We start from the raw sequence: 23,506 nt of genomic DNA, 5'->3' as shown, positions 1-23,506 counted from the left end.
GAATGAGGTAGAACGGAATTGGAGATGAGGTCCAGTGGGCAGCTTGAATGTTGTGGTAAAGAGGCATTTTACCCAGAGGTGGATGGGAGTGCTGGGCATCTTTGAGCCAGTGAGGTGCTGTGATCTTGTGAAAGGATCGTTTGGCTGGTCTGTGGGCCAGTGACAGAAGGGGACAAAATTAGAAGTAGGTAGATTGGTTAGAAGGGTTTTGGCAATGGCCCAGAGAAAGGGTAATGGTGGCTTGTTCTAGGGAGGAAATAATATATAGAGATTAAATTATAGATTTTCTTTGCAGTAAATCCTTTTGAAAGGGTTTTGATGGGTTGTATGTGGGGTGAAGCTCCATTTGGCTAGGGTTTTATTTCTCCCTATGTCTCTCTCTATTTTTTTTTAATTAAGTTCCCAAAGAAAAAATGTTTATCTTAATCTCTTCAAATTTGTTCTATTTAACTATGTTGACCATATTTTCACATCGGGTTTGGGAATGTTGATAAATTCTTCATGTTCTCAAAATTATGCCGAGTGATCATCAGGACAATTGCTTCATTGAGCATTCAGAATAAGATTATAGGAACTAAGATTAAGTACTCTGACTTGTGAACTAATTCCTAAATTTCCCTCATGACTTGGGAAAATTATATCTGTCAACCTGCCAGTGTTTTTTATATGCTGGGGAGGGTTCATGGTGCAGGCTCTAGGTTTGAATCCCTATTTTTCCAAGTATTAGCTGTGACCTTGGGCAAGTTACTTAATGCTCAACTGTAAGGTAGGGATAACAATAGTATTTACCTCATGAGGCTATTGAGATAATGCCTATAAAGTACTTAGAACAATGCCACCCATTTAAAAAAAAGAGAGAGAAATTTAAATATAGCATTACTATTCTAATGCTGTTGGCATTGTTTCATAGTGGTATTTCATAGTTTAGTCATTCTTATTTCTTAAGAATGTAGGATATTAAAGATTCGCTATAAATATTGAATTTGTATTTTCTAAATCATATCAATTTTCCTGCCCAGCTTTTGTAAATTAAGCCCAGTGGGATTACAGAAAAACAAGTCTTTTTAATAAGTGCTCTGGTACCATACAAAATTCAGGAATTTGCCTTCACAAGCCTAGATACCTTGACTGTGAAGTTTATCATATTGAGGGAAATTGAAGCCAAACACTCAAGCACAAAGTGAAAATGAGAATTCAAAATTATTTCCTAGTCATATTGCTCCCACCTCTTACTGGTATGATTTTCTTGTTTTTGATAGAAATAGATTTTATTTCTATTCATAATAAATGAATGAACTTGCATGTGACTTGGGGAAAAATGGGTAAATCTAATGAAAAAATAAGTAGATCAGAATAATGATGTTTTTAGTGGTGTAATAAATAAATATATTTCTCTTTGTTCCTAGATTTCCTTAAATGTGAGTGAAGTTAAACGTATTCCAGTAAGTATAGATTTTCAACTTGTTCATGGATATTTATAAAATTATTTTAAGCAATGATCTGCATGAACTGTCCTGGGTATCTTAATGTCTTAGCATTTTTTGATGGTTAATTAAACTTTTTAAAATTAAAGTAACATTGGTTTATGATATATGTTTTCAGGTGGACAGTCCTCTAAATCAACATCTGTATATATTACATTATGGAACTCTATGAAATACAGTTCCACTCAACAATCACAAAATTGACCCCCTTTTTATCTGATTTACCCACCCCTTGTACCTTCCCTTTTGGTAACCATTGGCAGTCGTTCTTGATGGCAAGTAGTATGGGATTCAGAATTGTAAAGATTCTTTGACCCATTGAACTTTTGTTCCTTCTTATTTTTCCCATGATTTGTAATGAATACTTCTCCAACTACAAGCTCCTACATCCCTTTCTTGTGATGATTTTCTCCTCCTGATTTTTTCTGGCCTAGAAAACTCAGTTTAACTGTCAGTTTCATGTTCTGCAAAACAACAAATAAAGAACCTTTTGGGTTTGGAGAGTTTGTTCCCTGAGCAAAACTGAGTGTTCATTCTCTCTAGGCAGTTTGTAGGACAACATCCTATGGTTTCTTCTTAATGGAAAATACAAACATGTTTATTCACACGAGTAAGCTTACAATTTTATTTTTTTATTTTTATTTATTTTTTTTAATTTGCTAACCATTTTTTTTTTTAAAGATTTATTTATTTGTTTGTTTGTTTATACAAGCACTGGGTACAGTCAGAAGTGCGGGAGGGTGAGAGAATTCACCAGAGCCAGAGCGGGGAGCAGAGCAGGCAGAAGGACCGAAGTACAATGCTGAGGGGAGCAGCGGGCGGCAGGAGAGGTCTGCGCGCCATGTGGGACCCTCCTCCAGTGGCCGGGGAGCAGCCGGGGATCGAACCGGCGCGCAGAGGCCGCGGGCAGCTTCGCAACCCAGCGCTCAACCGCTGCGCCACCAGGGAGGCCCAGCTTACAATTTTAGACATTATCGAATGAGGGAACGAGAGACTCAGTCTACCTTGAAATGGAAGAAAAGTACTTTTGCTTTTCAAGATAATATTTCTCATTTTCCAACATTGTCATTCATAGTTGCTAAATACTATCGCATTATAACATTCAATATCAGTTGACTTAGTAGACATATTTTAAAATATGCCCTTAAATCTCTCATGTTTTACCCCCTCATTATTCCAGAACATTCTGTTAGTAACCTTTGCCTCTTACCTATCCCAGGGGTAAGTGGAACAGGGAGCAAAAAGGAATTGCTCTTTATAATTCTTTGGATTCTCTGTCAAAGTGCCAGTGTTTATTACCATAATTTGTTTGACTGAAAAGAATATTTAGTATGAGAAATCCCATGGCACATCTACAGTCCACTAAAAATGGGCATGCAAAAGAATTTTAAGAATACAATGACCCTTCTGTTATTCTGACTGTAGTAAACACAAGGAAATTCAAGGTTTTAGCCAGCTTCCCACTGTTATTATAAAGATTATAATTCCTGGTAATCACTCGGTACATGGTTATCCCCTCTGGTGGTGGTTTTTTGTTTTTTTTTTTTTTTTTTTTGGTGATATAGGGTGAGAAACAAATGCTATATGTTTCTTGCTTATACTGGTAGCTGTAGAATGTGTTCACAGTTTACCTTTCTGCCTGCATTCTACATTAAAATCAACCAATTATGAACAAAAAAAGAGAAAAACTGCCCTTTTAAAATTAGGACACTTCTGTTACTGTTCTATTTCAAGGGTAGGTCTGACATGGTACAGATCAGGAGTATTTACTTTGTCCTTTGTGGAAATTTTAAGTTTTCCACTAGCAAACTGTCTTCTGATCACTGCACTCTGGTAACAATGCCATTCTTTACTGTTTCATATAGGAAGGGGAGAAGTGGGAGGATGGCCCTTGCAAGGTGTGTGAGTGCCAGGGGGCTCAGGTGACTTGCTATGAGCCCTCTTGTCCACCATGTCCAATGGCCACACTGGCTCGTGTGGTGAAGGGACTCTGCTGTCCAGATTGCACATCAGGTGGGTCCTGGTCCAATTTATTTCTACTAGCATATCTGTACTGACCCAAACCACATAGATCCTTTCCCTACCCATATTTCCTTTATTTCTCTTTTTTTTTAAGATTTATTTTTATTTATGCCTACAAGAACTGGGGTGTAGGCCAGAGGTATGGGAGGGTTGCAAGAATTCGCCAGAGACCGAATGTGGAGCAGAACAGGCGAATCTATTGGAATATACTGTTAAGGGGAGCAGAGGACGAGACAGGAGAGGTCTGTTGCACCGTGTGGGTCAGCTTCATGGCCAGGGATCAAATTCAGGCCACAGTGTGGGATAACTTGATAGCTTTGACTCTAACCCCTATGCCACCATAGAGGCCCCCCACTTCCTTTTCTTTAGCCACCCACTGGGTTGGTTTGTTTGCTTCTTCCTGATTTTTATAACAAATGCTTATTAATTTTCGTCCATACCATTACCAAATTAACTGATTATGAGTACATGCCCTTGGGCAAGTCATTGACTCTCTCTAAATTTTAATTTTCTTGTTAATAAAATGTGCCTTATCTACCTTGCATCATAACTGTAAAAATCAAATAGCATTTGTTGTTTCTAGTTTTTTAAATATGGACCTTTCTGACAGGAGTGTTAGTATCTCATTGTGGTTTTCGTTTGCATTTCCCTGTAATGTGATGTTGGACACTTTTTTTCACATGCCTGTTGGCCATCTATATTTCTTCTTTGGAGAAAAATAAATGGTTTGCTCCATTTTTTAAAATATAGAAGCAATTAATGAGAGTTTGTCATGGATGTCCATTTTTTTAAGGTGTACTTTTAAACGATGGTTCCTTTTGGAGTTCTCCAGTGGTTATTGAAGTTTAAATACTTATTAATTTCTTCTAAGAGAAAATTTTATCTACTTGTTCTGCAACTCTGCTTTCAAATCACCTGGGGTTGAATTAGTCCCAGTTAATAATTGTTGGCACAGAGTGGAGTTACTCTGGCTGAGCAGTAATTTGCCTATAAGCTTAGTCTCTCTTAAAGAAGTGGCATTTTCCTCCATTCATATTTTATAATTAATTGTTTTCATTAGTGTGTCACAGTTTTCCATATTGGCAGTTGTACTCATTGCACTCAACTTATTTTGACTAATCACAGTGTTTCTGCAAAGACTTTATCATGGGAAAAGCAAAGCAAGTTTATGGTTTCATTTTGTTACTATCTCCAAAGTGGCCTCCCTGGAATTTTCAAACAAATATTTTATTAACATAAATAGCATAGTATCATGTTCTATACCCTGAAAATTATATCCTTGACAACTTGAAAACCTGAAAGAAGTCTTTATTTGACAATTGCCATTATGTTAGTGACAATCCCAATTACTGGGAATGAAAAATGGAATTCTAGAGAAAAAAACTGACTATTTTTAATAGTATTTTTTAAAATTGGAGGGTTTATGTCTTAATTTTTTTTTATGCACACAAAGCTCAAGGAAAAAATCTGAGAAATCACAAATTATTGTGTACTTCTGTTTCAATCATTTTTTATGGAGCTTATCATTCTTGCTTCTTGAGGCATTCCAGCAGGGGGAAGAATTAATATTTGGTCAAAACAAAAACAGAAACATTTCAGTAATGTTTTTAGCATCTTCAATTTGGCATTATCAGTGGTAGTATTTCATTTAAGGAAAGGTTCTTTGAAATCTTGCTCTAAAACTAGTTTTTTGCTATTTAGGGACCTTTTTCATGTTTTTGTTCTTCACATCCTATGCAGCTCCTTATATCCAATAAATTATTTTTTGGAAGGATGTAAAATAAATCATATGACTTTTCTGAGTTCTCTTTGTCCTTAATTGTAGTTCATTGCCACCCAGACTGCTTGACCTGCTCACAGTCTCCAAACCACTGTGACCTCTGCCAGGACCCCACAAAGTTGCTGTGGAATGGACGGTGTGTGCACAGCTGTGGTCTGGGATATTACCAAGCTGGTGCTGTCTGTTTAGGTATGGCTCCATGCAATAACCCAGAAGTGGACCAAGGCTCACTATTGTCAAGGAAGGGGTTATGAATGCAGGAAATGTACAACTTCCAAAAACCATTAGAAGGTTGTAATGTGACCCACAGGTTACTTGACCTCTTTATTGTGGGTCTCTTCTAACATATGTTCCAATGTTTACTGTGAAACAGGAGATAAGGAGGTGAGATGTTAACTAGGTAATCACAGATGATTTTTTCATTTTTGAACACTTTCAAAAATATTGATATCACTAGGATGCTGGGATTCATTTATTAAAACTCTTAGTTAATTCAAGGTAGGAATTGAAAATTGACATGTACCTCCAAGATCTTTTAATAGAACTTTCCCATTTTGCAAATGGAGAACTTATGGGCCAGAGAAAAGTGACTTGCTCAGCAGCACACAGATAATTGTTAATAAAACTTATCTCTTGTGGGTTATAAGAGGATCCATAATGGGTTCGTGCACATTTCAAAATTCTTATACCTCTGAAGAGATTTTTTTTTTAAATCAAGAACAATTTTTTGAAATTCGCAAAATATTTACTATTTAGCCATGTATTTCAATTTTTTAATATTTTATTTTATACAATTCTTACATTATTTTTCATTTTTGCACAATGTGTGCATTTTAATTTTGGTTATATTTCCCATACAATTTCCACCCCCCGTTATTTTGGCCCTAATGCCTCCTCTCCTCCCGCTCCCCCCAACCCCTGAAGTATGTCCGGTTTATAGTAATTTGTTGATTTTATAGCATCAAGCTCAGAGAAATAAGCCAGAAAGAAAAAGAAAAATACCAGATGGTCTTACTCATAGCAGGAATTTAGAAAACCTAAATAAGGGACCAGGAAAAAGACTAATAATAATAAAGAAAAAACCAAAATCAACATCTGAAGAGATCTTACCTTGGAGAATTTGGCTTGCTTGAGGCCACATCAGAGTTACGTTCTCCCTATTTCTGATGCATGGGTTAATTATCCATTTAAGAGTAGATAGATTCATGCTCTGGCTGTGAGTATTTAACCACTATGTGCCTCAGTATTCTTATCTGTAAAGTGGGGTAGCACTAGTACCTTCCTGAGAAGGTTCTTATGAGGTCTCAGTTTATCAATAAATGTAAAGTGTCTAGAATAGGGTCCAGGAGATAGTCAGGGCTCCATAAAGGTTAACTTTGTTTCTATTATTTTTGTGTTTATTCATTTCTCTCTGAACTCAAAATCTTCAGCTTTTTAAAAAGTTATTTATGTCTCTGCCATAAGGGTGATTCTTGCAAACTGGTTATGTGAGAAAGCTATTGGAAGCTACTGGATAAGAGGATAAGAGCATAGACTTCTGAGTCAAACTACTTGCTTCCAATGCCAGCTTCATTTGACTTGGACAACTTACTTGATCTCTGTGAGCTTGCTCCTAACTTGTAAAATTAGAATTATTAATATCTCCCTCATAAAGTTACTGTAAAGGAAAAATACATCAATAATGTGAAGTGTTTTGTGTGGTGCCTGGCATGAAATTACTATAAAAGTGAAGGCTGATAAGGTTATTTTCCTGCCCCTCTTTTTCTCTGACCCCAGAGCCTCAGAATTGGGTTACATAGGCACTGGCACTGGGGTGTATCTTTGGGCTAATCAAAACTTCCCTTCTCTCTCCCAACCTTGTCTGGAGCCAGCTTGCCAGCCTCAGTGTTCCACATGTACCAACGGACACGAGTGTTCATCCTGCCATCCTCCTCTGCTGATGCGGCACGGGCAGTGCGTGTCCACCTGCGGGGATGGCTTCTACCAAGATCGCCACTCCTGTGCAGGTAATCATGGAGTGGTCTACAGCCGGGTGGACCACTGAGAAAGCCACCTGTACCCCCAAAGAGATCTGGGACCACCAGCAGCCATAAACAGCTTTTCAAGAGAAGAAATTCCAAAGCAGATGCTGATGGGATGTGAACAATGCATGAGAGAACTGACATGCATTGTTTTTATGAATTTATTAGTGCTTTATTACTTATGTCTGATATGAGTGCTTTATAAGTCCTTCCTCACTCACCTGGGGGCACAGAACAGTACTTAATTAACACCACACTTTTGGCTCAGGATTGTCACTGTGTTTGTAAGTTGCAACCTTGTGTAAATATATAGCACTTACATGAAAATGAAGGTTTTTTTAATTTTTTGTGTGCTTTATTTATACTTAAATCATTTATACTTACATCATAGTAAGAAATTTGGACAAATAAAAGAAAGCAGGTATTTAAATTAACTCTTTTTTTTTTTTTTTAAAGTTTTTTTTATTTATTTATTTATACAAGCACTGGGTACAGTCAGAAGCACGGGAGGGTGAGAGAATTCACCAGAGCCAGAGCAGGGAGCAGAGCAGGCAGAAGGACCGAAGTACACTGCTGAGGGGAGCAGCGGGGAGCAGGAGAGGTCTGCGCTCCATGTGGGACCCTCCTCCGGTGGCCGGGGAGCAGCCGGGGATTGAACCTGCGCTGCAGAGGCTGCTGGCAGCTTCTCAACCCAGCGCTCAACCACTGCGCCGCTCAACCACTGTGCCACCGGGGAGGCCCTTAATTTAACTCTTAGTATCTATATACTTAGTATATATAGTAACATCTACATACTTAGTATTTAGCATAGCTAGTAGATACTAGTGTCTATATACTTAAGTAGCTATAAATGCATACTTTTATGTTTATATTTTTATTTTTTTAAAGATTTATTTATATATGCATACAAGAACTGGGGTATAGGCCAGAGGTGTGGGGGATGAGTAGATTCACCAGAGAGACTGGGGAACAGAGCAGGCAGACTGACTGAAATACACTGCTGAGGGGAGCAGTGGGTAAGTCAGGAGAGGTCTGCTGCACCATGTGGTTATCTCTTTGGCTGGGGATCGAACTCATGCTGCAGTGGCTGCTGATGGCTTCACAGGTTGCATTTTAACCCCTTGTGCCACCAGAGAGGCCCCTGTTTATATATATATATTTTTTTTTTAAAGATTTATTTATTTGTACAAGAACGGGGGTGCAAGCCAGATGTGCAGGAGGGTGAGAGGATCCACCAGAGACAGAGCAGGGAACAGAATAGGCAAACTGACTGAAACACACCTGTTTATATTTTTAATTTTTTGTTTTTAATTTTATATTTTTAGTTAAGATACAGTTGAACTTATTACTGTTGGCATACTGTAAATTAATATGTTGTTTACACTTTACCACTTTCTTAATAGTGCTTATAAGTGAGTATGAGTAAAAAAGTAAATGTGGAAAGAATTTTTTAACACAGAAATGGAAAGAGGGAGTAACTGTGAAAGCAAAGAAAAGGGAGTGTCTTAAGAGACAGGGTATCACATATACCCAGAACCTAAGGCAAGGTGTGTAATGGCAGGTAAATCAGAGAAGGTAGACGGGTCTTGGATAGCATAGTAGGGAACTGTGATAAGAGACAAAGGTGAGCTAGTCAAGGCCAGCTGATATCCTCCTCTTTTTCATGCCCATGGTTAGATTTTCAAGAAAAGACTATGCAAGGGAAATAGCTAACTAGAATAAGTACATGGTATTCCTCAGGTGTGCAGTCTGGATCAGCTCTAAGGCCAAGTGAACGTCCTATGTGGAGGAGTCTGATGGCCCCCTCCATTCCAGCTTGTAGGCAGAGCAAAGTCCACAGGATTGTGGAAATCATCTTAACACGAGTAGTTTCATAGCTTTTGGACAGAAGGGAAGTGGGCCTCTCCTGTCACTGGTCATGTCACAAAACATGGAAGGCTTGGTTAGCTTCTGAGCCTGACTCGGAGGCTATTTGAGGTCTGTAAGATTATTCACTGTCTCTCTGTAACCCTAGCATCAAAGCTTGCACAGTGTTCAGTGTTTGTTGGAACTAGTGTCTGATAAAGGAGGAACGTACAACTCCTTGGTAATTTTTGAAGGACCAGTTTTTCAATAGATGTTTCAGCCATAAAAGAAAAAAGAACTCTTAATGTTTATTACTTATCATGTTCTATTTACCTGTTATTTTAGAACGGGCTCCAAGTGGGCACATACAGATGCCATTGTAAGTGTCTAATGGTTGGGCAATTTAAGTAAACTGCTGAAATTTCAATTGATGAAATTATTGAATGTATTCTTTACTCCTTTCTTCTATCCCATCAAAGAGACCCCTGCTTGCAGTCCTGTCACAGATTACCTTTAAAAGGAAATTGACTCCCTTAGATTTTATTCTTCCCTTTGTATAACCTCCACCCCCCTGCTACACATGTCTATGTGCACAAACATATGTTTACTTTCTTTACTTTGCTTTCCTTCCTTTTCCTTTTCTTACCATTTTCCTTTCTCCCATATCCAGCATTTTAATTGGTCATGTTAATGCTGTTTTAGGGCATTTTGAAATGGGTAATGTTTCATTTGATTACTGGTTTACGTAGCTGACTGCTTCCACATTCCATCCACATACCCATACACAAATGCCTCTAGTAGAAAGTTGCTGGGAAAATTTGTTCATGTTCCCTCCAGGGAATTAAACCAATTTGCTTTAGTTCAGCCTGGTTGCATTTTTATGCATAAAATGAGAAGAAAGAAGAGAGCAAGAGAAGAGAGAGAGAGAAAAGTGAGAGAGAGTGATCTTAAAAATTAAAGATGAATTAGTGATCAGTTTCCATACACTGTCTTGATGCTGAGCCTCTCCATATAATCTTTCCAAATAAGATTTCTGATTATTGGAATGTTTTTGCAATGTTAATCCTTGTAACATTGTTGATGACTTTTCACCATTGACCTTGAATATCAGTTAGTCAACCACCATTCTCCCAGGCTTGAAAGAGAAGACTGCCACTTTAAGGTCACAACAGGTTTTTCTGGATAGATTCCTCTTGGCAGGGCCATTTATGTTATGTCTGGCATAATTTGCCACTTTATTGACCCATTAAAGCCAAAAAAAAGTGAACATTGTGTTGAGAAAACTAATTACCAGAAATTGCCTTGTTTAATATTCATGCTCACTATATTGACTATATGGTAGAGTAAAAAATATGGGGCAGAGTCAAGTGGCACATGAACTTGGCATTTCAACAAAAGAGTAGGAGCAGATACACCAGAGAAGGGCCAAAGAAGAGTGTGTTCTGCCCAAGGATGGCATCCTAGGGCCTTCTCATTTTCCCTTCTTTGAAATTTTTGGTATACACACACATAAATATTTGCACAAATATGGACCTACAGGTCTATATTTTATTATCATCGTTACATTCTTGTGCTTGATCATACTGACCAAAGTTGTAAGTATAGACCACTTGACACATTCATTCCAACCTCTGCATTGTTCCCACTGTCTTTCCCAACTTTGAGGTTTGGTGCCTTGATTACTTTGCCTAAAGCACAGTATTACCTAGTTTTTATACCAATTGAAATCAGAGACAGGGGATATATAAGTTTCTTCTTCCCCATAGCATATAGGGCCAAGGATAATCCCACTTCATCCCCAGAACTCAACTCTGACACTCAGACTTCTGCACAAGCCTTAGACTCTTTGCCATCAGCTGGAATCTGGTCCAGTATCCCACTTGGCCTGACTCATGCCACCTTTTTCTGTTATGATCTATTTCTGAGAATTAATAACCTGTCTCTTAATCACCCTCTGTCTGCATGGTTTGACCTGTATGGATGCTCCTTTCCATACCCCAACCACCCACATGAACTTGTACCATCTTAGATGGTTCTCGGGTACCACATGTACTGGGTTTATTGTTTTATCTCAGAGTAGCGGTTATTATGAAATATAGAAACCCTATTATGAAACCTAAATCTGGATCCAGATTGAACTCACCATGTCCTGAGAGCATTCTTCCTGCCTGTCATGTTCTTCTTTTAGTCATCCTCTGCTCCACTCTGATGGCACCACCTCACTGTGCACATGAATCCTCTCTGTAAGAGCCCATAAGAAAAGTTGAAATAACTGAGCTAACACACACCACGCTAAATTAGTTAAAAATGAGTGGATTATAAACCTATAAACTTGAAGTAAAAAAAAGTGGAATTAGTCCTTTTTTATATGTACTCATGTTTGGCACATGTATTTAAAGCTTTCATTATTCACAAAGTCCTGAGAATTGGGCCAGTGTACCTTCTTTCTGCTGACCCTTAGAGGGAAGGGAGTGTGACATACTTCAGAGTGCAGGCTCTGTCATCAAGCTTGCCTGACATCCCATCTTAACTCTGTCACTTACAAAAGCATATTCTTTAACTCCTTGCTCTGATTGCCTTGTGGGTACAGTAAGGTCAATAATATCTGCCACATAACACTGTTGTGAGAATTCAGTAAGTGAATTCGTATATGGTGCCTGACACCTTCTAAGCCTCCCATCAGTGTTGGGAGACTTGGATTTCTGCTTTTTTTCTGTTGTTGATATTTGCTTGGTTTTGGTGATCCTTCTTCCGGTGGTTGTGCTCTCCCTCCTCCATTCATTCTCTTTTGCTTGAAGTCCTGAACATAGAAAGAGAAGACTCCTTTTTTGCCTGTAGTGAACTTGCAATCAAGGCAGGGTTAGCTGCTGGTTGCAGAGATGTGAAAACACAAAAACCTATGTAGTTTATTCTACAACTGATTGCTTTTTGATCTCAGATCTTTAAATCTTAAAGAATCAAGCAAGTGAACATTTATAAGTTTGTAAGACGTGGGATCACTTTGAATCTTAACCTCTTACAACTGAATGGTTCTGAGCAAGTCATTTAACTGTATTGCACCTTGATTTCCTCATCTATAAAATAGGGTAATATTATTTACTTTAGACTACATTAAGAAGGCTAGGAAAGATGTTTGAAAATGTAACAATATCACTACAGTGCCTTTTCATGGAATGTCAAGAAGAAAAGGCAGCTATTACCGTTATCAAATCCAGTCCTTTGTAATATAATTTAGGGGAATGAAAACCAAATCATTTGCATTGAGAAATGCAATGTTTTGTGCCATTAACATCTGATTTAACATAAAACTTACTTCTATATGTTGTGAAAAAGTAAATATAGACAACAGTTGACTATTCATCACAATAACTTAAAATCATTTAATTTTCTCTAAATTCACAGATTAAATGATGAGACTGTAATTATTTGTTTCTTAGCCAATATAAGGACATATTTAGAGGAAAAACTTATGATAAGAAAACCTATAAAATTTACATATAGAGTATTGGCCTAGTTGAGATTTAAAATTCATGGTTTGAACAGTGTAACATCTAGAGTTAATTATTTGTTGGAATTAGATTGACTAGGAAGCCCAAACATTTGAGGACATAAAGCACTGACCCCACAAAGCTAGGGCTGAAGCATTGAAGACTTCGTGGGTTTTGGCATTATGTTTTAGCCTGTGGCTGAGCCCATCCTAGCCATGCCCAGAGCAGGCCTCTTGGCAAAGGAATTTATAAAACTGCCTTTCTGAAGTTCTCAAGAAATCCCTCTTTGTTTTGTAGAGATTGTCATTGTCAAGATGGTAGCCTCCATGACCTATCCAATACCCCTAGAATCGGAGACTTTTCCAATTTCATTCCAGATCACATATTCCACTTGGAGGCCCAGTACATTCCTATCACTCTGTCTTCAAGAATTTTGTTCTGCTTTCTAAACCCTATGTTTTAAAACTTTCTCTGGCATTGTACAACCGTTATGGTCTCTCACCTACTTGCTCAGTGTCGTCTGGATATTTTTTTCACCTCTCATCTGTTAATGCAATGAATATTTGTTGAGACTTTTCTCTGTACCAAGTGTGGGTGGAGGGGGATAGAGAGGGACAAAGTGGGAAACTGTCAGAAAACTGCCCAGTGGTTAAGGCACTTACTTAACCACCAAGCCAAAGCGTTGGTAAAAAAGTAGACAAGTAAAATAATTTCAGATAGTTACAGCATATAAATTCATTTCTATTGGTGCTGTAAAGGCAATTTTAAAAGTATGCTAAAAGAAATGACTGATTAATGAAGCCAGGATAGGTCTAAATCTAAAAACTTCTGCATTCTTTATATATAAGGCCTCTAGAATAATTTTTGATACACCATTCCATAGAGGAGAAAGGGTAGGAATGCACAGGCATGCCTAGACGTTGGCTTATAGATGACCTGTCTTCTGTTTAATTTCTGTTATTTACTCCTAGTCAGCAATTACTGGCTAGGTGTGGCCTAAGGATAATCAAAGAATTTCTAGTTTTCCCAGCTATCTTTTTCTTCATGCCATTTTCTTCCACTCTAATATAGCTGGGTGTCTTAACAGTGCTGGAATGTGCCACTCAAAAAAAACTGTCTTTGGGAGTTGGGCATGTCCATGGAGAATGTTTTAAGTAATTCTGAATGAAGGACGACTGGATTGTCTTCTAGGGGTAGGTCTCTTAAGTAAACTAGACCCAGCAAAGCAGGTGACAAGGTTATTCCCTGTCCCCTCCCTATATGGACATTTATGTAAAGGATAAAGGGAAAGAAGGAAAAGGCAGCTGGTCATGTTTGCCTGGGACCTTTGCATTAGCAGCAGACTGGTTGTGTTTGACATTTGTCTGTGTTGATTATAAGACCCTTGCTGTGTATGCCAAAAGACAAATGACAGAACAAAAGCATCATATAGCAGCAGAGAAAGCCCACCACATATGCAAGGGAATTTATCTTCCAGACAGTTCCCATTCTTCCTGACATATCTGAACCCCAAAATATTTCAGCTATGGATTACAAACTAGTGACAGGTCTTCTGGCTTTCTGCCCAGTTCCTAGGGTTCTCAGTTATTTTAGCTAGCCTGTGCGGCATACATTCTTTCTCTGTCTTCCCTGTCCCCCACCTAATAATCTCCCTGTTCCTCCCTCCTCTCTATGCTGCTCTCAGAGCCCACACCCCCTCCATGTTATCACTGTCGAGATCTGAGCTGGCTAAGCCAGTGCAGCCAGGATGTCTGACAACTCTCCTCATCAAAAGCTGAATTTAGATTGGTCATCCCTTCTTTGCCTCTTCAGTTTCTGTAGACAAATGGATTCATGGTATCACTGGAGAAATCAATAGCCTTTTAATTAAGAGGGGCTGAGAGAAAACACAGGGTGTCCCAGCAGCTATGGGTTGCCAGTGCTCACAGTGGATAAGTGGAATCTGAGAGTTCCATTTGGCTCATCAAGCCAGGCCTCAGTGGTCAGTGCCTTGGAAAACCTGTGGGGAGGACTTGTGCACTAGATTTAGGTGTATCTGTAGAGGGGCAGGAGATAGAATGCTTAAGAATGTTCCTGGTGAGCTGAATGTCTCCCTTCATCCTCTGACTTGTTTACCAATGATAAACTAGGAGGTTGCTTGTAAATCTCTCTCCATGCAGTCTTGCCAAAGCCTCCAGGAAGTCAGCCGGGAGGTTATTCTTTCAGGTTAAGCTCTATGTTTGCAGAAGACACTGCTAAAAATTCAAGTATGTTACCTAAGACGAGTAAATCATTCAGCTGTATCACAAATGTGGTTAATAGATGAACTAGCGATTTACCCAGCAAATCCCTTAGTGAAAAGGACTGCAGGGTTTTTTTTTCCCTCTCCTTTAATAATTTCCCCCCTGAGTATCAAGTGAATTCATGTTTGTTCCAAAAATAATTTGATAAAGTCAGTAAAATTCAAGGCACAATCAAAAACCAGCTAAAATCCCCAAATTAAACTCTCTCAAATCACTGCTATTAGTATTTTAGAGTATGTTTTTCCCAATTTATGAATATGCGTCTGTGTATATGTATATGTTATGTGATACACATTTATTTATTTTTCAAAAGTAAAATCACCCTATATATATAATTTTATTGCCTGCTTTTGCTGTGATGTTTTTTATTTTCTTCTACGACATCTTTTTAAAGCTGTCGTATAACTTTGCATGTGTGGCACCGTGAGAATTCATTCAGCCAGTCCTGTGTTGTTTGATGTTACTAATTTTTTTTAATCATAAATAACCATGATATAAACTTTTTCAATAGAAATTATAGTAAATATATTTGACTTGGGTGAATTCTTAGAACATGGTTGCTGGATGCATGTATATATATTTGGAAGATTTGGACACATACTAATATGTTACTCTTTTTAAAAAGTTGTGATTTGCACGCTTCTTAGAAACCTATGAACGTATCTGTTTCTCACCACTTATGTCAACACTAGATATTATAATTCTTTAACATTTGTCAATTTGGTTGTTATAAAGTACAATCTTATTTAATTTTTTAAAATTTTGAGGGGACTTTATATGATGATACTACCAGTTCATGACCCATTTTCATCATTGGCCTGGGCTGAATATTCTCTTTCTTGCTTATCTGTTTGTCTCTGTCAGTCTGGTGATTTCTTTTGTTCCCATAACCTATATTCCCATTTTCCTTCTCCCAGCAACCTTCTCCCAGTAAGTCCTCTAATGCAGTTTTATATGTATTTGTGTGTATGTGTGTGTGTGCACACGTGCTCTTATTGCTTTAAATGTGTGTATTTTAAATATTTAAATATTCATATTGTTACTTGGATATTTCATTCATTTCTTTTTTTCAAATTTTAGACTTAATTTTTTAGAGAAATTTTAAGTTTGCAGCAAAATTGAAAGAAAGTACTGATATTTCCCATATACCCGCTGCCCCACACATGCATAAAATATTTCTTTCCCCCATTACCTACAGAATAGGCAGATTGACTAAAATACACTGCTGAGGGGAGTAGCGGGCGAGTCAGGAGAGGTCTGCTGCACCATGTGGGTATCTCCCTGGCTGGGGATCAAACCTGCACTGCAATGGCTGCAGTAAGCTTCATAGGTTGCATCTTAACCCCTTGTGCCACCAGGGAGGTCCCAGACTGGTATTTTTGTTACAATAGATGAGCCATTTCTTCATGTTTCCCCTTCATCAAGCACTGTTTCTAAGATGCATGGGGTGTTTCCACATGTTTGTCTAATCCATCTCATCTAGATGTGATTTTCCTGTTTAATTTACATATCTCTGACTGTTCATGAGGCTGGAGATTTCTTTCATGTATTTGTAATTTTCCATTATGAACTCTCTCAAGTACATATGAGTTTTTATAATATGCAGAGACCCGCATTTCTGTTTCAGGATATAAAGGCTTTTCTGTTGGCACAGGGAGGCTGGTTGAGGGTAGAGACCTGGCCTGGTAGGGTACACAAGAAGACTGTAGTAAAAGGTTGGAAAATGGTGATTGCTGAGATGAATTTCTTTTATTGTTCTGGTATTTGCATGTCTTAGACAAGTAACCTTGACCTCAGGCGGGACAGTGATGGGGCAGAGCTGATGGGGGTGTGTGTGTGGGGAAACGGGAGTATTCTACCTAGCATCTGCCCCCTGAGCTGCTACAAGCTGTTTTCAATCACTTTTCGAGGGCTTTTGTTGTTTTGTAGAGTTTGCAAGGAAAAAGCTTCAAAGTAGGAGGTCATGGGAAAAGTTGGATCCCCTTTACATAACTGCTGTAATAATCCCCGAGGTTTTTCCTAAGTGAATCTGCTTTTCCCATAGTTCCTTTCTGGGCTTTCCTCTTGTCTCATATTATACTTTAATTTGCTCCCTTTGTAATTACATAGTTTTTGACACCAGTCAAAACATGATTTGCTGGAACTCCAGGGCACGCCACTCATGTGATCATGCACTCCATTCTCTGTTTTCAAAATATGTCCTCTCACCATATGCCAGTGGACTAGGTATGGCAAATATCATAACTCCCACTCCGTAGATTAGGAAATCAAGGAACAGTGAAAAAGGATTTAAAAAAATTTTTTCATCCAACAAGATCTGCTTACTGGAAATTTGTCCACTGTCTCCTGATTATATTTTAAAATGTGTCAGGGACTTTCTAGTCATTTCTTAGATGAGAATGAAAGCTAAAAATCACCACAAAATGACTAAGAAACAGAATGAGGGCATTTGACTTGTGTATGACATACCTGCTTGAGCCTGGCTGTTTTTCTATAGTTGGAAGTAAAAACATTTTTGCAATTTGGAAATTTGAACTGCGAGCTCACTGAGGAAACTAGGTAGACCCACTGAAGCCCGGTAAAGGCAGGGAAACTTATTTCAAAAGATCATGGGAACGGTGAGAAGCCAAGCCCCTCTTTTTCTTGAAGCTGAACTCATGGTGTCACATCTGAAGCCTGGAGTCTGGGAAGATTTCCTGTAAAATAAGAGGCTGTCTGTAAAAAGTGCATTTAACACTTCTCTGGAGAAGGTCAGCATTTTATTTTTAGAGAAGCACAGGTTAAATAAGATCTTAATGCAATCTTCTATTTCAAAATTATCAAGTACAAAAAGAAGTTTCTTATTTTTGAGTAGGGTTTCAATATGGAATCATCAGAAGAAAAGTAACTCATTCCTTTTCATTTTGAAATGAATTGTCCAGCAAGCCAACACAAGTCTTGCTATGCTCTAGAAATGTCAGGGACTTTCCCAAATAAATTATCTACTGCCTGTGGGATAAGAACATGGCTTTCCCTTATTCACTCTCTTTTTAAATTTATTGCCACAATTTTCACAATGTACAATCTAAACTCTCAGTGATCTGTAATGCATCACTAGGGGAAATTATGGTGAAAAGTCAGAGAATGACCTTTTATTTTTCTTAATAACCCAAATGTAATAAAAACCACATGTAAAATAAGCCTGTAAGAAGAGATTATCTGTAGTAGCATATGTTCAGTGTTAGAAATCAATTGCAAAACACAGTGGGAGTATGTCATTATAGGAAATGACAACTTCAAAAAAGAAAGAAATGATAGCTTAGCATAGATCTGTATTAAAATAAAAATTCTCTTTGCTGTCCTGTCTGGCCTTGAATATGCCTTTTGTCCAATATGGGAGAAAGAGAAGGACAAGCTCTCTATTAGTGCAGCCTAAGTATTTGTCATTTCAAGCAGAGTCTAATATTTATTAGGTATTTTGTACAGCCTCAAGTTTATTCATCATAAATTTTCATGATTTCAGGCTATTCCCATTATGATTAGTTGTTTCTGCGTAGAAGTAAGTGATAGAAGGGAATGCCCCATCACCAAAAGAAAGCAAAAATCTGTGCATTCATTTAACATTCATGTAATAAATAGTGACTATCTACCACCATTCTGGAAACTAGGGTTTAAAAGGTCTAGGACTAGAACATGATTCCTATTTTGAAAGATATTACATTCTATTAAGGGGATGGATTTGTAACTGAATGATCAGTACAGTGGGACAACTAGCACAAGAAATATATACAGAGTGCTACAGGAACATGGAGGGAGAAGTAACTATTCAGACAAGTTCAGCAAGGCTTCACAGAAGCAGTGACAACGTAGGAGCCTCTGAAATGTCAACAAGATTACAGCAGCTGGGGCAGGAGCCAGCTCATTGCCGACTGGGTGAATCCTGTATGATGCATTCAGAATCCCTGAACAGCACAAGGCATGCTCAGGGTACCTTGCTCCATAGAACTGGCATGCATAAAGTAGGTAGCAGAAGGCAGGATTGAAATGTTAATTGGAGTTGAGTTTGTGATGGGCCAGAGTGCCTTCTGTAAGACCACAATCTGTATCCTGCTACCCACTGGCTCCTGCTTTGATTATCAATACACAGGGCAATATTAAAATATTTAAGAAGCAGTATGGCATAGAGAAGATGGGTCAGAAACTATGCCCATCCTTATGGATGCTGGAGCATGGTGCCTGCCAGGGTTCCTGGAATGTAGAGTATCAGGGAGGGGCCAGGGCTACAGCTGTCTATCAACCGCCTTGTTCCCAGTCGCCATAATTTTTACTCTTGTCACAGCCAGTGCAGCTGAGTGACTGCTCTGCCATCAGTCAATCCCTGAAGACAACTAGGAACTTGCTCTTTAATGTCTTCTCTCTACTGTAGCCCCTGGACAAACATGATTTCATCCTTTAAAGATGTCTGGAATAAATTACCCTCTCGTCTCCCCACTGCAGAGCGAACTCTCTGAAAAGCACAGCTGATCAATTCCACTGCCCTTATTAAAAATTCGAGGGAGTGAATTCTAAGGGTCTCAATGGTCTGCCCAACGCACGGACTCTTGTGACCTGGCCTCTGTGGCTTTTTAACCAATTCCCAGTTGTCCACTCGAACACATGCTCCCCTGGGCAGTTTAGTGACACCAGCAGTGCACTCAGGTGATGGGGTGGTGTAAATGTTTGCTGTGGCAGACCTCAGGCTTACCATGGCCAGATAGGAAGTGCCTCCCTACCCCCCTCCACCCCCTGCTATCACAGCACCTAAATATACTTGCAGTGGTTACTTCTGTTGAACATTGATAGGTGGCTCAGCCTGGAACCATTTGAGAAATGAGATTGGGCTTTTTGTTTGTTTAGATAATGGCTTTGAATCAACCCCTGAAGTCAGGGAGGCAAAAATATCAACAGTGATGAACAGATGTTGACAACAGTCGGTAATTGAAAAGTAATTGAATAAATGAAAGACAGATTTCATATATGTTATGGATAGAATTTGTTAGTGGGATCTTTGCATCCACATCATTAGTAATAATATAATATCAGCACTTATCCTATTACAAACTGTATTCTCATGTGACACTTACATAAATAAGGTGTTATAAATGAAGTCACTCAAGATATTTGTAAAGTACCAAGTTGTGTGCACTGCACAGTTCACAAAATAGAAATGGGTTCTCCCCTCCCACAACTTATGGTCTAGTGAGGGGAACAAATAATATATAAGTAAACCTTCCTCCATGTCAGCTTCCCACCTTCCATCATCATCTCTCACCTGGTCCACAGCCTCCACACTGATCTCCCTGCCTACGTGGAATTCCTTAGCCTCTCCAACCTCTCCAAGATCAGCTCTGATTGGACCTCTGTCTACCCCTCCAGTTATAAAATATTTCACTGTTTCCCTGCTCTACCCCACTGTACCCCGCTCTGCCATACGGTGCCCTACTCTGTCCTACTCTGCCCTGCTTTGTCTCACCAGCTCCAGCACAGTGCAGCATTATCTTCCCGGAACACTAAGATCTGATGCTACTCACCCTAGCGCTCCCCATGACTGCATTCTCATCCTTTGCATCTGACATTTGTCCCTTCCATGGTTATTCTTTATTGAAGAGCCCTTCCTTGCACTCAACACAATTAGTAATTATCTCCAAATCTGTTAAGGAGAAGCATCTGAAATTAAGGCTTTCTTGTGCAGTTTAGAACTGAGAGGAGAGAATTGAATCTTGAGATTTGCAATGCAGGCATCCTTTTTTCTGATTCCAAAGGAGCACCTAATTAAATTACTTAGGTATAGTTACCAAGTCTCTTGCAATCAGCAAAGGCATTCTCCCTGCCCATTTTGGTTAGAATGAATATCTCTAAAAAATAGGATATGCTCCATTGTGAAGCAAACATTAAAAAAGTTAGGATGCATTAACCTATGCAAAACCATAGGTTGGGTTAGTCATACGGTTAACCAAACCTGAATATATTCAATAATTCAGAATAGGCCTCTCTTGACAGCTGTGCTAAAATGAAGAGCAAACATGAATAGTAATAAAAAAAAAATCAAATGCTGGGAGAGGAAGAATTTTCAAGTCTTAAAGGAGAAACTCTAGTTTAGGAACAAAGTATAGTTCAGAAATCTAAAATGTAAGAGAAAGGCAGGGTCTCAGAGTCTCCAGATACATATTTAGAGCAGATGCTTTTGACGGTAGACCAGACAGATGGAGCTTTTTTAAGATTTACTTATGCATACAAGAACCGGGGTATAGGCCAGAGATGCGGGGGCTGAGAGGATACACCAGAGACAGAGTGAGGAGCAGAACAAGCGAATGGATCAAAATACACTGCTGAGGGGAGCAGCGGGCCAGACAGGAGAGGTCTGCTGTGCCATGTGTGTTGGCTCCCTGGCCGGGAATCAAACTCATGCTGCAGTGGCTGCAGTGACTGCAGATAGCTTCGTGGTGCTGTGATTTAACCTCTTGCGCCACGAGGGAGGCCCCCAGACAGATGGAGTTTGAAAGAGATGTGAGGCAGGACAGAAGGAAAGGGTAGTGGGAGAGACAGAAAACTCATAAAAGAGGGAAGCAGTAACAGACATCAAGAATTACTGGGTCCTTTAAGGCCAAATCAAAGATTTGGCATCCCTCTTTAGTTGGTTGTTGGTGGTGCTGGAGATAGGAGTGGTTTCTGTTGACTATTATGTGGTTACAATAGGCAGGGGGAATGGTGGTGAAGGGTCAGCTGATTTCATTAGAGAGACCACTTCTTTGTCTAGAAAAGGAAGCTTTCTTTCCCTGTGATTTCCATTACCGTTCCCATCTCTTAGTGACCATTTGTTGAAGCTGTGTTTCTGGCCATGAGAAATAGTATTTTTTTGGTGGGAGTTGTGTTTTTTTCTCCTGTGGTGTAGAGTAGTTCAGGAATGAAGAAGCTACATCCTGCTTATAAACTCTAAAACCTCAGTCCTTCCAACTTTTCTCTGGTTTTGCTGTTTGTGCACAGTCTGCCACGAGTCCTGTGCAGCCTGCTGGGGTCCCACGGAGAAGCACTGCCTGGCCTGCAGAGACCCCCTTCAGGTGCTGAGAGAGGGCAGATGTGTGGGCAGCTGTGGCGACGGGTTTTACAACAAGCAAGGGACCTGCAGTGGTAAGTGCCACAGTATCTTTTGTTTGAAGTAAACCATCACACTAATAACCAACATTTCTTTTACTCAGAAAATATGGGAATAACTGCCAGCAATCATGTTGTTTCAGTAGTTTACAAAACATGTTCTCTTGTCACCAGCGGGATTCCCTTTAACAGCCCTGTCCCCTTGACAACTTGTTAGGTTGTGATCCTCATTCTAACTTCATCCTGCAAATGAAGACAGCGAGACTCAGGCCACCTGCTCAGACCCATAGCTGTACAGAAGGGCAGGGCTTCCTTTCTCTGAAGCCTTCAGCAACCCTAGCCTGCCTTCCAAATTTTCTTCAAGACGAAGACACTCAACCTGCGTTTGGGTTGGTGCTACTGACTTAAAGCTGAGGCACTGATTGTTCCACCTTTCATACTCCCTGTGGACAGTAAGAGTTAACTTAGTGATTCCTTGGGCCAGGCACTCATCCCGGTGCTTTATAAACATTAACCATGGAGAGGCAGGTAGTCTGGGGAAAGTTACTTCCTCTGAGTTTCAGTTTTTCCTTGTGAATATGATACCTTAGATGGTGAGGAGCTTCCAGGAGTCTGTTCACGATCTGGTGATGGAAAACGCATCCTGAATTTTCCCAGTGGATCCATGTAATCTCAGTGTCCATGTTTGAGGGAGGCAGGAAGGGTACGGCCAGAAAAGGATCTGAGACTGAAGCAGATGCTTTAACGCCAGGAAGGAGCCTTGCACATGCACACGGCCTCCAGTTCCTGGAGAAGACAAGGAAATGACTGTCCTGAAAGCTCCCAGAGGACGGTATTTCTGCTGATACCTTGATTTTGAGACTTCTGACCTCTAGAGATGTAAGATAATGTGTGGGTTTGGTCCAATGAGTTTGTGGTAATTTGTGACAGTAGCAACATCCAGCTAAGAAGGCTATTCAGAGGATGATACATGCAAGGCATTTAACTCAGTGCCTGGAACATAGTAAATGCTATGTCAATATTTTGTGTATAATCCTCGCAACAATGTCATGACATAGTTATTATCATCATCATCATCATTTTCCAAATGAAGAAAAAGAGAGGTTGAGAAACTTGGCTAAAGTTATAGTGTGAATAGGGGGAGAATTAGGAGTTAAGGCTAGGACTTTATTACTTCCTAACCCCGCCACTGCTCCCTGTGATATGTTACCGTCATGCAACTCTGCTATTTTCCCCTCTCTTCTCATTACCCTCTCCCCACTCCCTCCTTCCCTCTTCCTTCTGTCTTCCTGTCAACCTTTAGATCAGACATTTTCAGTTCCACAGGTAGCCATTGACAATGAATGAAAAGTTTGAATTGAGTTTGCTGTGGTCATACCTGTCGAAAGTCCATGATGATTTTTTTTTTTTAATAACTGAGTCCACTAAATCAATAAAATGTGCAGCCCATAAAGCTTTCTTGAGTTATTGTCCT

The 23,506-nt window shown here is 39.3% G+C and overlaps 1 protein-coding gene across 1 annotated transcript in view; it reads left to right on the top strand.

The window, feature by feature from the left end:
• The window catches only part of FRAS1 (Fraser extracellular matrix complex subunit 1), a gene marked incomplete at its 3' end in the record, with an annotated part of 442,801 nt that overhangs the window by 214,608 nt on the left and 204,687 nt on the right, over nucleotides 1-23,506 (top strand). Inside the window, exons 11-15 of the mRNA XM_084232972.1 lie at nucleotides 1,407-1,442; nucleotides 3,350-3,497; nucleotides 5,332-5,475; nucleotides 7,158-7,292; nucleotides 21,925-22,068. Of these exons, the coding sequence (XP_084089098.1) occupies nucleotides 1,407-1,442; nucleotides 3,350-3,497; nucleotides 5,332-5,475; nucleotides 7,158-7,292; nucleotides 21,925-22,068 (607 nt within the window). The remainder of the gene's footprint in view (nucleotides 1-1,406; nucleotides 1,443-3,349; nucleotides 3,498-5,331; nucleotides 5,476-7,157; nucleotides 7,293-21,924; nucleotides 22,069-23,506) is intronic.

The sequence above is a fragment of the Talpa europaea genome (assembly GCF_964194135.1).
Source record: "Talpa europaea genome assembly, chromosome: 5".
In the NCBI taxonomy this organism is placed as follows: Eukaryota; Metazoa; Chordata; class Mammalia; order Eulipotyphla; family Talpidae; genus Talpa; species Talpa europaea.
This window is presented reverse-complemented; position numbering and strand designations above follow the sequence as displayed.